Genomic DNA, 16799 nt, shown 5'->3' with positions numbered 1-16799 from the left:
GGACCGCCCGCGCGGAAAAGCCCACCGGGCCACAACTCCTCGCCCATTCAGTCCCTCCGGCATTTCGCGTCAGGAAAGGCCCTGGGCTCCTCCTGCCCAACGGGAGAAGGGGAAGGCGGATTGGTTTTCCCCTCCCTCTGCGGCTCACGGGCCCAGCCGAGCGAACGATTCGCTGCTGCTGCTGCGGCTTCGCTCCGATTGACGTCAGGATCCTGTTATTAGCCCAGCCGCGTCAGGACAGCGGCAGCTTCAGAGACCGGCAGAGCGTCTGCTGCTGGCGCGGCGAGTAGCCAGTAGGGGCGCTGCGGAGGAAGGTGCCAACCCCGATTGCGGCGCGATCGCAGGCTCGTTCCGGCAGCGGCATGAGCTTCCCGGGGGCGCGCTCGGTCCCGCTCGTCCTGCTCCTGGCCGCGCTGCGCTTCTCGGGGGTCCGGAGCAGCACCCCAGGTAACGCGCCTCATGTCGCCGCCTCGGCTTCCGCCGCCCCGCGCCCCCGTTTGTCTGGGCGGCTGGCAAGGCTGCGCGAGCAGCAGCCGGGCGGGGAGGATCGCCGGGTCGCCTTCCAGGGTGCTCAAGCCACCTTGGGAAGGTTTGTTTCGAGCCCCCCGCCCCAAAGAAGCCTTATTAATCCCCCTCCTCTCGCGGGGGCAGGGGTTCGGGAGGAGGGGGCGCGTGCGGGAATTGATCTGGCGGTGCGGAGCACCATTCATCCAGCCTGCCTCCTTCGCGGCGTTCTGAGACCACCCCGCCCGCCGCTTGAAAGCTGCAAAGCATAGAGTAGTAGCCAACGCCAGCCCTACTCGGAGTAGACCCATTGCAATGAATGGGACTAACCGAAGCCCCATTCATTTCAATGGGTCTACTCTGAGTAGGGCTAACAGTGGATACGACCCGTGTGAGCATTTTTTAAATCACTTTGAGCCCTGCTTTCTTCTTCTTCTTCTTCTTCTTCTTCTTCTAAAATATTATTACTTTTACACGCCGCTTTTCTTCCAAAGAGCTTAAGGCTGCATGCGGGATTCTCACCCCGCCCCCTCTCCTCGTTTTATCCTCCGAACAACCCTGTGAGGTACGTGAGGCTGAAAGACATTGCCGGGGCCAAGGTTACCCAGTGAGTTTCCTGGCTGAGTGGGGATTTGAACCTCTGTCTCCCCGACCCTGGGCCAATACTTTAACCGCCAGGCCAAACGCGACCCCAGCCAGGTGCCTTCCAAATGTATCGGACTACAACTTCCATCCCGCACCAGCAGGCTTGGAACGGTGGAGGTTGTAGCCCGACGCATCTGGAGGGCACCAGGTTGGGGAAGACTGGTGTAAGAAGAGAGCCCCAAACCTCCCGCACCCCCCAAGGAACATTATTCATGAGTTCTTTGCAAAAATCTTGCTTGCCTTGTCTTAACTAGATTAATAGAGAAAGAAGGGAAGATGCCAGCAGGAGCAGGAGCAGACAGTACTTGTTTGGGGAAATCGAAGGGGGTACCCTGGAGGAACCATTTCCTGGGGGGTTAACTTGGCAATGTAAAGGGGATGATTGCTGTTGTGAATAGTCACTCTGCTGACTTCGCACACATTCAGGCACAGTCCTCCTGTTTCCTCAGAAGTAAGTCCTACTGAGTTCAGCTGGGGCCGATTGCCAGGTATTATGTGCGTAGGATTGAAGCCTTAAGCCTTAATTGAACTGCCACAGGGTATAACATTTTCGACATTTTCACTCGCTGCACCCCTAGTTTTCAACCCTCCCTGTACCTGCCAACAGAGGATAACACTTCATGCCTCTGATGAAATGGACCCTAGTCCATGAAAGGTTATGCGGTGCAGATGTGTTAGACTTTAAGGGTGCAATCCTATGCATGTTTCCACAGAAAAGAGCCCAACAACTCTCAGCATGCTGGGAACTGAAGGACTTTTTTTCTGTCTAAACATGCAGAGGATTATGTCTTAAGGTGCTTGAAGATTCCTTGTTATTTCCTGTGAAGTATGTTCTCGCTTTTTGGCCCCACTGTCTGCTGTAGTCAAATAGGCATTGCAGGTTTTGGAAGCACCACAAAACTCTTGTCCACTCCAGTAGGTGGTGCTTGGAGGGGGCAGGGAAATGCTGGTGATCATAATACCAAGCGTTCTTTGTACTAGACATTACTGGGGAGATACAGGCCCGAGACAGCCCCCCCCCCCCCCCGGACTGAAAACCAAGTCCTATGAGAAAAGGTTGAAGGAGTTGGGTATGTTTAGCCCAGAGGAGACAGACAATGAAGACAAGACATGGTGGCGATCCACAAATGTTTGGAGGGCTGCCACAAAGATGATGGAACACATTTGCTTTCTGTTGCATCTGAAATGGGACACAAACCAATAGGTAGAAATTACAAGAAGGGATGGATAGTTTATTTAAAATGAGTCCACAGACCATTTGTTTCTTTACCCATAAAAGGAAAATGCACACACAAACAAAACTACATGCTCTAGGAAGAACTTTCTGATGGAACAAGCTGCTTGATAGGGAACAGAGTACTTCAGATGGTGGTGGTCACTCCTTCAGTAGCAGTTTTTAAGTAGAGGTTGGGTGGCAGCCTATGAGGGATGCTGTAGTAGTGGATTTCTTGCATCAGAAGGGGGTTGGACTAGATGACCTTTGAGGCACCTTCCAAATCTATAATGCTATGATAATGTCTACTTTAGCCTCCCACTGTGCACTGAGGGCACTGCAGAACAAGGGCTTGAATGGATTTCAGTCCTGGGACATGCCAGAGTTTGGTACAGGTGCATGGGATTCATGAGGATAAAGACGTCTTGATGAGTCCCCTTAGTAAGAGTTCTTACAGTCTCTCTCTCCCCACCCACCCCCACCCCGCCCCAGTGCATTAATTGCAAACAGAAACTCTGCTTTCTTACATTAAGATGCCTCCGAGTCGGGACTCTTTAAGACGAACAGATTTTACTATGGCGTAAGTATTTGTGGACCAGAGTCCACAACAACAGATACATGAAGCATATTATCTACAGTTGGCATATGCGCACGCGTGCACGCGCGCGCACACACACACACACACACACACACACACAAACTATATACAGTGTACCTTGTATTCCTCTTGCATTTATGGCCATTTGACCCTACAGTGTACACAATGATTCTCTATACCCATTTGTGAATGTCTATAAATATATATGCCAACTGAAGTTAACAGTCCACAAAAGCTTCTGCTAAAATACATCTGTTACTTTCAGGTGCCTCAAGACACCTTTATGTCCTCCCCTCCCCCACAGTTTAACATTGCTTCATTTCATGTTGGGCTCCTTTGGTACACCCATTGTTTGCTCGATATCTGGCAATCTCACCCCCCCCCCGCCCCCGTTTGCATCATAATGCAACTCCTACTGGCAATCTCCCCCCCCCCCTTTGCATCATAATGCAACTCCTAAAAAAGTCTCATTAGTGCTGGTCTGAAAGTGAATTGAGAAAACCTGTCCCTGAATCACTCATTAAGTGATACAAAATAAAACAGTTCCCCCCCTTTATGGACCAAGGTCTGTTAGAATTAGCTTTATGAAGTCATTATCGGACCACTGGGAGGGAAATTATGTGCACCAAAGCAGGTGTACACCCCTCCCGCCCATGCCTGCCTCCCCCCCCATCTCATTGTGTGTGTCTGGGGACCGGGAACCCTCATTGCCAGAAAAAGCTGAGAATAAAAGAATATGGAAGAGGGGGAGTAATAATGGCTCATTTCATAATCTGAAATATCTCAATTGTTCCAATTTTTCACCTCCCCAAAAAAAGTATTTTTGGGTAAAAAACAGACCCTCCCCTTCCCCCATTTTTTCCTGTTTTGCCCCTGGCCTTCTCAATTCTACTTCTGAGTAATCATGTATAGGATTATGCTGTTTATTCATGTTGAAATCAACGGGGCTTAAATTAGTCACCAATTTAGCCCCATTTATTTTAATGGGAACAAAGTTGGATCCAGCTTCAGAATTTCTGAGAGGGGATGGGATTAGACTTGCCCTTGATCCAGTTGCTGCTGAAAGTCCCACCAGTTGGATCACTGTCCCAAACCACAACTTTTCTGTTGGGGGAATGGGTGAGCTAGAATGGTGCTAGCAAGTAATATTTTTCTAACAGTTGTATTTTTAAAATCAGGGTTGTTTGTCAAAAATTCAGCACTGCATCTGGGTTCAGTTATAGAATTGTTGGCCATCTTAAGGTTCAAAGTCTCAAAACGATTCATCAGGCAGCATTGAAAGATAGCTGTTGAGTCTGTGCTAAAAGGCATAATACAGGCAAAAAATAAGCATGTGCCTAATTCTTCCATTTGGACTAAGGTTTTTTTTTTTAAATGCCCAATTTTGACTGGATCATGTCCACAGACAGCAAAGCTATTGAGAAATTGCTCATCAGTCTTCAGATTATCCTAAACAGTCAAACCTGGAAATACTTTTAGGTGGGAAGCATGGAGGGGAATTAACTACTTATTAACTACGAGGACGTAAAGTGTGGTTCAGGGGCTATCTAGCTTAGAAAGAAAATGACCAGGGATTGGGACACCATGGAAGTTTATGAAATTATACATGGTATGGGCGGAGAGTGGACAGAGAGATGCTTTTCCCTGTCTCCCATACAATACTAGAACTCAGGGTTATCCAATGAAAACAAAATTGATTGGCAGCAGATTCAGGATGGAGTACTTCTTTATAAAAGTGATAATTCATTGATGGGATCAGTAGATTTTCTCTCCACCCCCTTGTTTTGTTTTTGCTCCTTCTGCAAACCAAGCCCGCTGACACCTTCCTGTTGTGTGTGTTTGTGGATATAGTGCTGTTTTGGCTACATATAAAGATGCACACTTGGTGAATGAGTTCACAAGTGGTATAAAAGGGGATTAGACAGATTCGTGGATGATAATTCTATGACTATGACTCATTTTATTTCATTTATTATATTTCTATACCGCCCCATAGCCAAAGCTCTCTGGGAAGTCCACAAAAATTGAAACCATTAAAATACATTATATAAAATATAAAACCATTCATGTAATAACATAGAACAAACAACACACACACACACACACTGAAATATATCTAAAACAAAACAATCAGCCAGAGACAATCAAGAAACTCACTATACACAGCCAAATGCCTGAAAGAAGAGGGCAGTTTTAACCAGTTGCTGAAAAGATGGCAATGTTGACGCCAGGCGGGCCTTGTCAGGGAGATTATTCCATAAACGGGAAGTCACCACTGAGAAGGCCCCCTCCCTCATTGTCATTCTCCGAGCCACCTTCGGAAGAAGCTCCCGGAAAAGGGCCTTAGATGCAGAGTGTAGTGTGCAGGTCGGTTCATGCCAGGAGAGGCGTTCCATCAGATACTGTGGTCCTGAGCTGTGTAGGGCTTTGTAGGTCAAAACCAGCACTTTGACCTGGAAGCATATAGGCAGCCAGTGCAAGCGGGTCATGATGGCTATATGGAGGCAACACACCGCTGAATTCCAGTTTCTGAGGAGCACGAGTGGGCAGGGTTATTGTCTTCATGCCCTGCCTACAGGCAGCCCAGGGGCGTCTGGCTGGCCACAGTGGAAACAGGATGATGGACTAGATCAGGGGTGCAGAACCTCAGGCACAAAAGCCAAATCCAGCCCTCTTAAGATCCTAATTTGGCCCTTGGAGGTTGCCCAGATGACCTCAACCCCTCTCCCCCAACCACTGATCACTTGATGGTTTCCTGACTTTTGTGCAGGTTTTCCCCCATTCTACATATTGTAATGCCTCTCCTAAGTCTTAGTCTCTGGCAAGAAGAGCTTTAACCTAAAACAGGCTGGTATTTTATAGTATCTGGTATTTTTGGCCCTGCCTCTTTTGCCTTCACTTCCCACCCACCACTGGAACGTGGTCCCCGAAAGCTTCTCTGAAATGGAACTCAGCCCTCGAGCTGAAAGAGGTTCTGCACCCCTGGAACTAGATGGACCTTTGATCAGTACCCAAATTATGTGGGTGGAAAAGGTAAAGTAATCTACAAGCCCCATCCCCACCTAATTCCCCTCAATTTGACTCAAATAATGAGCTCATAGCCTTTTAAGAACAGTAGCTAAGGGTTCAGTCACAATAGCTGAGCCCCTCTCCAGCCCCCACTAATCTGAGCCCTGCCTTTGGTGTGATCCAGCAGGATTTTCCCTAGTAAGAACCTAAGAACAGCCCTGCCTGATAAGACTAAATACCTATCTAGTCCAGCATTTTGTTCCAAACAGAAGCCCATGGGAAGCCTACAAGCAGGACAGGAACATGATAGCACCCTCCTCCTCATGTTCCCCAGCAACTGGTATTCAGAGGCTTAACTCTAACCTGTTTTGTTTTTTTGGTTGTTTGTTTTGGAACAGTTCGCCTTTTTATTTTAAAGGAATGCATTTTAAATAAGAGCTGTGGGTGAAATAAGATCCGAGGCTTACAGGCTGTGTTTTGCCTCTAATGACACATTAATTTCAGCAGCTTTAGGTAAGGCCAAGATAATCTGAGGAAAATCATTCACCTTGCTGTGCAATGGCCTTTGTGTTAGACTGTAGCTACAATCCATAAACCAGTAAAGTATTTGGGTTTAAGGCATTATAATCCCACTATTCCAATGTTAACAATGCCCAAACCTTAAAACACTTAGTTGTTGTTAAGTCGTGTCTGACTCTTCGTGACCCCATGGACCATAGCACGCCAGGCCTTCCTGTCTTCCGCTCTCTCCCGGAGTGTGCTCAAGTTCATATTCATTGTATCCGTGATGCTATCTAGCCATCTCATCCTCTGCCATCCCCTTCTCCTTTTGCCTTCAGTCTTTCCCAGCATCAGGGTCTTTTCCAGTGACTTCTCTTCACATTAGGTGGCCAAAATATTGGAGCTTCAGCTTCAATATCTGTTCTTCCAATGAGCAGTCAGGGTTGATTTCCTTTAGGATGGACTGATTTGACCTCCTTGCAGTCCAGGGGACTCGTAAGAGTCTTCTCCAGCACCACAGTTCGAAAGCATCAATTCTTCGGCGCTCAGCCTTCCATATAGTCCAGCTCTCACAGCCATACATTACTACTGGGAAAACCATAGCTTTGACTAGACGGACCTTTGTCGGCAAGGCGATGTCTCTGCTTCTTGGCTGTCTAGGTTTGCCATAGCTTTCCTCCCAAGGAGCAAGCGTCTTTTAATTTCATGGCTACAGTCACCGTCTGCATCTTGGAGCCCAAGAAAGTAAAATCTGTCACTGCTTCCATTTCCTCCCCTTCTATATGCCAGGAAGTGATGAGGCCAGATGCCACAATCTTAGTTGTTTTAATGTTGAGTTTCAAACCAGCTTTTGCACTCTCCACTTTCACCCTCAACAAGAGGCTCTTTAGATCCTCTTTGCTTTCTGCCATTAGGGTGGTGTCGTCTGCATATCGGAGGTTGTTGATAATTCTCCCAGCAATCTTAATTCCGACCTGTGATTCATCCAACCCGGCGTTTCTCATGATGTACTCTGCATATAAGTTAAATAAGCAGGGCGACAATATGCAGCCTTGTCATACTCCTTTCCCAATTTTGAACCAATCGGTTGTTCCATGTCTGGTTCTTACTGTTGCTTTTTGACCCTCATACAGGTTTCTCAGGAGACAGGTAAGGTGGCCTGGTACTCCCATCTCTTTAAGAATTTGCCACAGTTTGTTGTGATCCACACAATCAAAGGCTTTAGCATAGTCGAAGCAGAAATAGACATTCTTCTGGAATTCTCTTGCTTTCTCCATGATCCAGCAAACGTTGGCGATTTGATCTCTAGTTCCTTTGCCTCTTCAAAACCCTGCTTGTATATCCGGTAGTTCTTGGTTCATATGCTGCTAAAGCCTAGCTTGTAGGATTTTGAGCATCACCTTGCTGGCATGTGAAATGAGCACAATTGTGCGGTAGTTTGAACACTCTTTGACATTGCCCTTCTTTGGAATTGGAATGTAAACTGACCTTTTCCAGTCTTGTGGCCACTGTTGAGTGTTCCAAATTGGTTGGCATACTGAGTGCAGCACTTTAAAAGCATCATCTTTTAGGATTTTAAATAGCTCAGCTGGAATACTGTCATCTCCACTAGCTTTGTTGTTACTAATGCTTCCTAAGGCCCACTTGACTTCACTCTCTAGGATGTCCGGCTCAAGTTCAGTGACCACACTATCATGGCTATCAGGGACATTCAGATCTTTCCTGTATAGTTCTTCTGTGTATTCTTTCCACCTCTTCTTAATCTCATCTGCTTCTGTTAGGTTCCTGCCTTCTTTGTCCTTTATCATGCCCGTCTTTGCACAAAACGTTCCCTTGAGATCTCTGATTTTCTTGAAGAGATCTCTAGTCTTTCCCATTCTGTTGTTTTCCTCGATTTCTTTGCATTGTTCATTTAAAAAGGCCTTCTTGTCTCTCCCTGCTGTTCTCTGCAACTCTGCATTCAGTTCGATATATCTTCCCCTTTCTCCCTTGCTTTTTGCTTCCCTTCTTTCCTCAGCTACTTGTAAAGCCTCCTCAGACAGCCACTTTGCTTTCTTGCATTTCTTTTTCTTTGGGATGGATTGAGTTGCTGCCTCCTGAACAATGTTACGGACCTCCGTCCATAGTTCCTCAGGCACTCTGTCTATCAGGTCTAATCCCTGAAATCTATTCCTCACCTCCACTGTATATTCATCAGGGATATGATTTAGGGCATACCTGAATGGTTTAGTGGTTTTCCCTACGTTCCTCAATTTAAGCCGGAATTTTGCAAGAAGAAGCTCATGATCTGAGCCACAGTCAGCTCCAGGTAGTTTTTACTGACTGTATAGAGCTTCTCCGTCTTTGGCTGTAAAGGACATAATCAATCTGATCTCGATATTGACCATCTGGTGATATCCATGTGTAGAGTCGCCTCTTGTGCTGTTGGAAAAGAGTGTTTGCTATGATCAGCATGTTCTCTTGGCAAAACTCTATTAGCCTTTATCCTGCTTCATGTTGTACACCAAGGCCATGCTTGCCTTTTATCCCGATGATTTCTTGACTTCCTACTTTAGCATTCCAATCCCCTATGATGAAAATGACATCTTTTTTTGGTGTTAGTTCTAGAAAGTGTTGTAGGTTGTCTTAGAACTGATCAACCTCAGCTTCTTTGGCCTCAGTGGTGGGGCATAGACTTGAATTACTGTGATGTTGAATGGTTTGCCTTGGATTCATACTGAGATCATTCTATCATTTTTGAGATTGTACACCAGTACTGCTTTTCCCACCCTTTTGTTGACTATGAGTGCTACTCCATTTCTTCTAGGGATTCTTGCTCACAGTAGTAGATATAATGGTCACCTGAATTAAATTCGCCCATGCCTGTCCATTTTAGTTCGCTGATTCCCAAGATGTCAATGTTCAGTCTTGCCATCTCATGTTTGACCACCTCCAGCTTACCTTGATTCATTGATCTTACATTCCAGGTTCCTAAACAACATTGTTCTTTACAGCATCGGACTTCCTTTCACCACCAGACACATCCACAGCTGATTGTCCTTTTGGCTTTGGCCCAGCAGCTTCACTCTTTCTGGCACTACTTGGAAATTCCCTCTGCTCTTCTCCAGTAGTATACTGGACACCTTCCGACCTGAGGGGCTCATCTTCCGGCGTCATATCTTTTAGCCTTGTGATACGTTCCATGGGGTTTTCTTGCCATGAATACTGGAGTGAGTTGCCATTTCCTTCTCCAGTGGACCACATTTTGTCAGAACTCTCCACCATGACCTGTCCATCTTGGGTGGCCCTGCATGGCATAGCTTATGGCTTCACTGAGTTACGCAAGCCCCTTCACCACAACAAGGCAGTGATCCATGAAGGGGTAAAACACTTTACAGGAGAATAAAACCCATTGGGGTTTATTCATCTGAATAATGTATTTAACCAAGGGAGCAATCCTATGGACACTAGTCAGTGGCTAGACAGCCATAGGATACATCAGTTTCCAAGAACCAACCTTGGAGCCTGTGCTCCTGAAAACCGACCTTCCCCCGATCCTGCGCTGCCTTGTAGGCAGCACAGAGCAGTGAAAAAGGGGCATTCCTTGGGGTGTTCCGGGTTGGGGAAGGTGGAAATGCTGGTATGACATATCCAACGTGTTGTCCAGCAGTCACTTCCCCCGCTCCACCTTCCTGCGGCTAGACAGCTGAAATCGGCTGTCTAGCCGCAAATGCCGGGCGGCTGAAGCGTGGAGGGGATGATCCCCTCTGTGCTTCTCCTGCCCTGCGTTGGATAGGCGGTCGCCTCTGAGTTCAGAGGCAGCTGTCTACCCTGGTAGGATTGCGCCTTAAGTGGCATGAACCAGTTCAAATACAAGAGAAACACAATGCATTGTGACTCATGCATCTTTATTGGTTACAGGGCCTACATTTCCATTATGTTGGGTCTTCACTTTGGGCACGATTCAATAGGACATTATCCTGAGGACAGATCTCATTTGAAGTGAATAGCATCTCTGCAAAAGGTTACAGGGTTGGGTTTTGCTGTTCACTTCTCTTATATAAAAAGAAAGCTATTCACTTTGGATTAGAGGGAAATGTGTATTTTGAAATTAACATTTCAGATGTTCTTAAATGAGTCAGCATACCCCCATGGAAGTGGCATGGTTCTAGACTTCATAGCGTGGCCACTTATGAATCGCCAACAAAGAGGACAAAAGAGGACAGTGGTTTGCATAACATGTGTATATGCTAGTTTATTTGCATAATGCAAATTGAGAAATTATTGTAATTTAAATAGAAATACAGTGGATCTCACTATAGTGTGGAAGACTGTGATGAGGTGACCTGTGTGCCTGCCTCTTCAGCCTTCTGTCCAGGCGCTAACTGCTGATGGGCAACAGTTCTTATGGTTCATTATCATTAAACTGGAATTGGATAGTTCAGCCCATCAAATAGAGGACTGTCCTCTGTAAAAGTGGACATCCGGCCATCCTGTCAGTCAGCATACCAACTCTTATCATCCCTTAGCCCAGCCTTCCCCAACCTGGTGCTCTCCAGATGTTTTAGAACATTAGCCATGCAGACTGGGGCCGATGGGAGTTGCAGTCCAAAACATCCGAAGGGCACCAGGTTGGGGAAGGTGGCCTTAGTTTATTCAGATGTTATGACTGGTACAGCGAATCCACTGGGGAGCAGGTCTGTCATGGCAGGACTTGCCTCCAATGTAGGCATGTTCAGTTGGCCACCTGAACAGGCCCTACGCATGCACATGCATGCTGCAAACCCTGTTTGTTTTTTGCATTTTTACCCTGCTCTTCCCCTAATGTACTCATGGTGGCAGACATGGTTTCTCCCTTTCAGTTGCCTCCTCTGGGCCTTAACTGTACCTGCTTACAGTCTGTTGTGGGGCTAGAAAGTACCTCTGCAGCGTTAATGGGATGGAGTGTGGGCAGACCTCCTAGAGCAGTTGCTCTAAGATGGCACCATATTGGACAAAGCAATGCCACCTAGAGCAAGCCCTCTGCATGCAATATCCATGCCTTGTGCCATCTTGGAAGCACTTCCCTGCTTGAGGAAGCCAGCTAATGTGTGGGAGCAGAGGAGGAGGCCAACCTGATGAACTGCAGCAATAGCGTGAGAGGTGTTTTTGTTGTTGTTGTTATGTTCTTATGTTTTTTAAAAGTTAAGTGTTGCTCAGTGATTATTAATTATCTCTCTCACAAGGCTGTCATGGGGATGAACATGTTGCAGACTGTAAAGCAGTTGTGTACTACTAATACTGTAGAAATGGTAAATAGGAATCACTAACACAGAACTATACATACAACTTGGTTTCTTCACATTCCATCTCTCCTGTATGTTATGTCAATCCTAATAGTTTTGTGTAGTGCAACCCTATACATATCTACTCAGAAGTAAGCCCCATTACGTTCAATAGGACTTACTTGTATATAGTAAGTACATATAGGATTGCAGCCTTAATCAACACTCCGCAAGACATTCTGTTCCTGAAAAAATACCGCTAGTGTTACAGGGAGTAATGAATTATTAAAAGGTGGCCTTTAATATCTTTCAGCTGAAGCATTTTAAAATCTCTACTAAACTTCAGTTTCTTGCAGAAAGCTATTGTTCATAATAATTTAAGTTTGGTGTTTTTTTTTCTGGATCTCTGTACTTCATATTCATATATATATATATATATATATATATATATATATATATATATACCCACACACACATACACACACACACACACATATATATGTGTGTGTGTGTATGTGTTTGTGTGCGTGCCATTTCCTGGGTTTCATCTGCTCATCATACAGATGATGTATGTATCACCAAGAAGCAAAACACAGGATGTGGTTATGAAGATGAAGATATAGGACGATGCAAATAGAAGTCAGTTTAATTCTAAATGGATCATATTAAGATCTATGGGACTTGCAGTAAGCAAAACATTTGGGGAAAAGGAAAAACTTACCATCCTCACCCACAGCCTCCACAAGAAACTGTAGTCACCAGGAATAGAGGTAAGGTTAAAATCTTGTTTGCATGTAACAACAAAACATAGTTTAATTAACCATGGTTGAGCAGTGGGTTGTGTTATGTGTGAGCACAGAACCATGAGAACTGTGGGTTGTTAACCATGAACAACCCATGACAAGAACCCCTAGTTTGTTATTCAGTGTGAACTTTGGGTTGCTTAAACCATGGGTTGTCATTATGTGTGAACCCAGAATTGTGGGTTGTTTATTGGTTGTTTTGCCTGGCTACAGAGGCAGTAGGCAAGAGTAGTAAAAAAAAAAAAACACCAGCCTCTTTACATGCCTATAGTGCAGTGCTGCAAAGGCAGTTGGGATACAGAGAGGGAGTGCAAAGGCAGAGGGAAACAAACTACCCAGGGACTGAGAAAACAAATAGTGTTATGTGCAAACCAGTCTTAAGTCTCTTCTCCAGTATTTGTTACATATGTAATATGCATTGATGTTCATAAAGTCATCTCATTTCCCTCTAGCCAGATCCCTAGAATATATACAGCCTTCTTTCCATCCCCCCATCATAATAAACACGTCGACCCAGTTTGCACGTAATGCCAATTCATGGGTTGTATAACTCATGAATTGGTGGGGCCGCACAGAAGTGAGCAAGTGCTCTGTCTCTCATGTGCTCACTGCTTCCCCTTTTAATGTGCTTTCAACAACAACCCAGGAATGCCCTGTTCCTGGGTTGTTTGATGTGACATGTGAACCCAGATCTCTGGGTTGTTGAGGGACAAACAACCCAGAGTTTGAACCCAGGGTTTGTTGTTAGGTTAAAAGTCTGGGTTGTTTGTCATTCAACAACCCAGAGTTCTGGGTTCACATGTTGCATCAAGCACCAAAGGAATGGGGCGTTTCTACGTTGATGATGAAAGTGGATGCAAAGTGGAGGGCGGGTGGGAGGCAGCATGCGTGCACACTCCAACGCAGCCCCAACAACTCACAGTTTAAACAACCCATAGGTTCTTATTACATGCAAACTGGGCCACTGTCGCCATTAATAATGCAAAAGCTATTTATTTCAGACCTCTAATATGTATCAGAATGAAGCCAGTATATAAGAGCTGTAAACAACAACGACAAAACAAATAAAATCACAACACATCCTTAATACAGCAATTTGATCATCATATCTTAATTTATGTATTACCTTTTTAATGCTTCTTGAAAGCCTCTCAGTTATTCTAGTAATGTACCGAGCTCTTAGGAAAACAACGTATGAACTATTCTGAGATGCCCTTCTGGTTTCCTCTATTTTTATTTTCTTTTTATTACTCTGTTTTTTCCAAGGCTGGTTCACATGTTTCACCCAACATTCATAGCAGTGAATCCTTTGGGCTTGCCCATCAGTTCATGAGGGCTGTCTGCTTTTATATTTGAAAGTGTGAAATGTATCTATTTACCCATTTATTTGTTGCCTTATATATTTAAATGAAACCATAAAGTACAAAGCAGCTGGGGAGGAGTGTCTTCGTGACATCATGGGCACCAGCCAATCAGTGCCAGGCACAGCCAGATTCTGCTACAAACTAGTAGAACTATTGTTTTTACAAAAACTGACCCCAGAATTGAATGGGATTCATGTGGCCTGAATGCAGCAAGGAACTTCTGAAGCAGCCACACTGCTTAAAATATATCGTGACTGTCTTCACATTTTCAGACACATGAGTACAGGTCTGTAAAATCAGAGCCAGCTGTCTGACTATATACCTCAGCGTCCCCAAGCTGGCAGCCTCTGGATGAGTTGTGAATAGTGGGACTTGTAGTCCAGCACATCCAGAGAGTGCCAACTTCGGGAAGGCTGGTGGTACCTAGTTACCTACTATGCCCAGCTTGGTTAATTCTTCCTCTGAATGAGGAACCTGAAGCATGCTGAGGCCTCAAAACCAACTTAGCTCCATGGGTGAGGGCCAAGCTACACGTTATGCTAATCACGTAGCATGTAGCTGAACCTGATAATCTGATTTGCTCTAGTGTAACTGTACATGGTCCTGATGTAGATTGGGACCAGCATGCTCTGGAAGGGGAGGATTAAATCCCCACCACCCATTTTTCCCCAGAATTCACCTGCAAGGGGCATCTTTAAAACACACACACACACACACACACACACACACCCCTCCCCATGGGGGAGGGTGGAATTTTAGGCAAAAATGGGGGCGGGGAGGTTGAATCCTTTCCTCCTTTCAGTGTTGGTCCTGACCTCAATCAGGACTATGTGCAATTACACTAGAGTAAAACAAAGGGCAAGCAACTGCATGCTCCACAATTAGTATAATGTGTGATTTGGCTCTGAGATCTGCTCAGAAGCATTTCTGAGCCAGCCAGTGTCATGCCAAAATGAAGATCCCCACAGGTTTTCCTTCTTTCTCATTCCCTTTTTTTTGTGCTTTTGCACTCTTGACTCTCTCGTTCTTGCCCACAAGTAGGGATGTACAGATTTTGTCAAATCTGTTCTGTCTGTCTTTCAGAGATTGTTAGGTGTCTTCCTTCCATTGTCAGCTCATTGACAGAATTGGATATTGCGTAAGAGAATTTTGTTGTACTCGCATTAATTTGCATGTGTGCTAGCACGCACTTGTGCAAATGTGCTAATGCACACTAGTTAACATGGATTAGCACTAATTCGTTAATGGGAATTTGCGCGGATCTCCCCCAAAGTGGGAAAAAAACCATGAAAATGCGCAGTTCCCCTCCCCGCAGTCTGCATTTTCACACTTTAGCTTATGGGGGAAAATGTGCATTTTTGGTTGGTGTTTTTCTTCTTCTTTGTATTTTCATATGACTAAATTTGTGTACAGTTCTGGACAGTAAAAACCCAGTATGCAAGTCCACAGAATCCGCACGACTCGGAAAAAGCTGATCCACTGCGGAATCTGTGGGTCAGATTAATAGAAATCCAGATCCGTTCGAATCCATTGCGGATTTCTGCAACAGCCCTACCCATAAGTGGCCAATTCCCTTCTATGATAAGTTGATCTATAGATAGCAGACAACTGTTTTCCTTAGAAGCCAGCAGGCATGAATAAGTCCCAAGGACAGCACCAGGCTGATAGTTTCCCAGTCGGTTATTGACAAAGGCATCATTGGCTGTGATGATCTCAGATAAGACACTCTGCCTTCAGTCAGGTTTTGGGGACCTGACTGAGATGATCTCATCCATCTGATGCTGGCACAGAATGTTCTTTGTGCGTGGCTGAAGAGAAATGGAGAAGGGTCTCTGACATTATATGGAAAAGAGACTCCTGCTGACAGGGGCGAATGATTCCATCTGCTGTGTGATGCTACAACGCAAGGGCAATTGTCTAAATCCAGCTAGCATGCAGGCTGCCCCTTGCAAAAGCAGTGCAACATTGAAGGATTCCTTCCATGGCTCTTTGGGAAGCCAAAGGAAAGCAGATGAGTGGGGAATAATATTTTGGAAACCCTTTAAATGATAGATACCTGCTTTCCCCGTATCTTGTCTCATGTAGAAGACTCTCTGGCAGCATTTCAGGAAGTAGCTTGAAGCAAAACGGAAGGGAAAGAAAATGGTGCCCAGTTTGGAAGGGAAGAAGGGCGTGAACATTAAGGTGAAGTAGCATCCAAGGGAATACGCATGGCACTGCACAGGGATTTGGAATTTCTGAGACTCAAGCAGAAGCTTAATGCTCATGTTTCTTATTTCATTTTTATCCAGCCTTTTCTTCAAGGAGCTCAGGACAGTATAAATGGAGTCAGTGAAGGCTGGTGTTTCCGATGTTATTGGGGTGGTGAATCCGTTCCAGGTTCCACTCAGAACCGCACCTTGGCTAGGGCCTTTAGAGTTCTGGTTGGTTCTGACTGAAACCAGGAGTGGATTTACTGCCCCACTGACATTGAAGCCACCAACCTCCCTTTATTCTTTTTAGCCTCACAGGAGCTATGACAAGGTAGGTAGGTTGAAAGATCATGACTAGCCTGAGATCATCCAGTGAGCTTCTTTACTAAGCTTGCCCATGGCTTCAGATCTTCTAAACAGGCCCTTCTCCAAGGAGCCTCTTTAGCAGAGGTGTGTTATTAGGCTGGCTGTGCAGCCTACTTTAGAGAGGACAGTCCTCTGTTTCAAAGCATCTTCTCTTTAAAGGGCTGTCCAGTCCAACTCTGGTTATATTTCATTTCATTTATTATATTTCTATACTGCCCCATAGCTGAAGCTATGGGGCAGTATAGGTGGTTCAGAAAAATTAGAAATAATTAAAATACATTATATAAAATATAAAAACCATTCACATGACATAAAATAAATAACACACACAACAACAACGTATATCTAAAACAGTTTAAAA

General features: G+C 45.2%; 1 protein-coding gene across 4 annotated transcripts in view; it reads left to right on the top strand.

The window, feature by feature from the left end:
• The first annotated feature begins 245 nt into the window (after positions 1-245).
• The window catches only part of EMB (embigin), a 51406-nt gene continuing 34852 nt past the window's right edge, over positions 246-16799 (top strand). For all 4 annotated transcript variants that reach the window (XR_014787581.1, XR_014787580.1, XM_084833189.1 and 1 more), the window contains exon 1: positions 246-447. Coding sequence is in view for 2 of the 4 variants with exons in the window: in XM_084833189.1 (XP_084689315.1) it covers positions 363-447 (85 nt within the window). In the remaining 2 variants the exon portion in view is untranslated. The remainder of the gene's footprint in view (positions 448-16799) is intronic.

This window comes from Heloderma suspectum, chromosome 2 (genome assembly GCF_057233095.1).
Source record: "Heloderma suspectum isolate Gila_16-S chromosome 2, 16-S_ref, whole genome shotgun sequence".
NCBI classification, from domain to species: domain Eukaryota; kingdom Metazoa; phylum Chordata; class Lepidosauria; order Squamata; family Helodermatidae; genus Heloderma; species Heloderma suspectum.
This window is presented reverse-complemented; position numbering and strand designations above follow the sequence as displayed.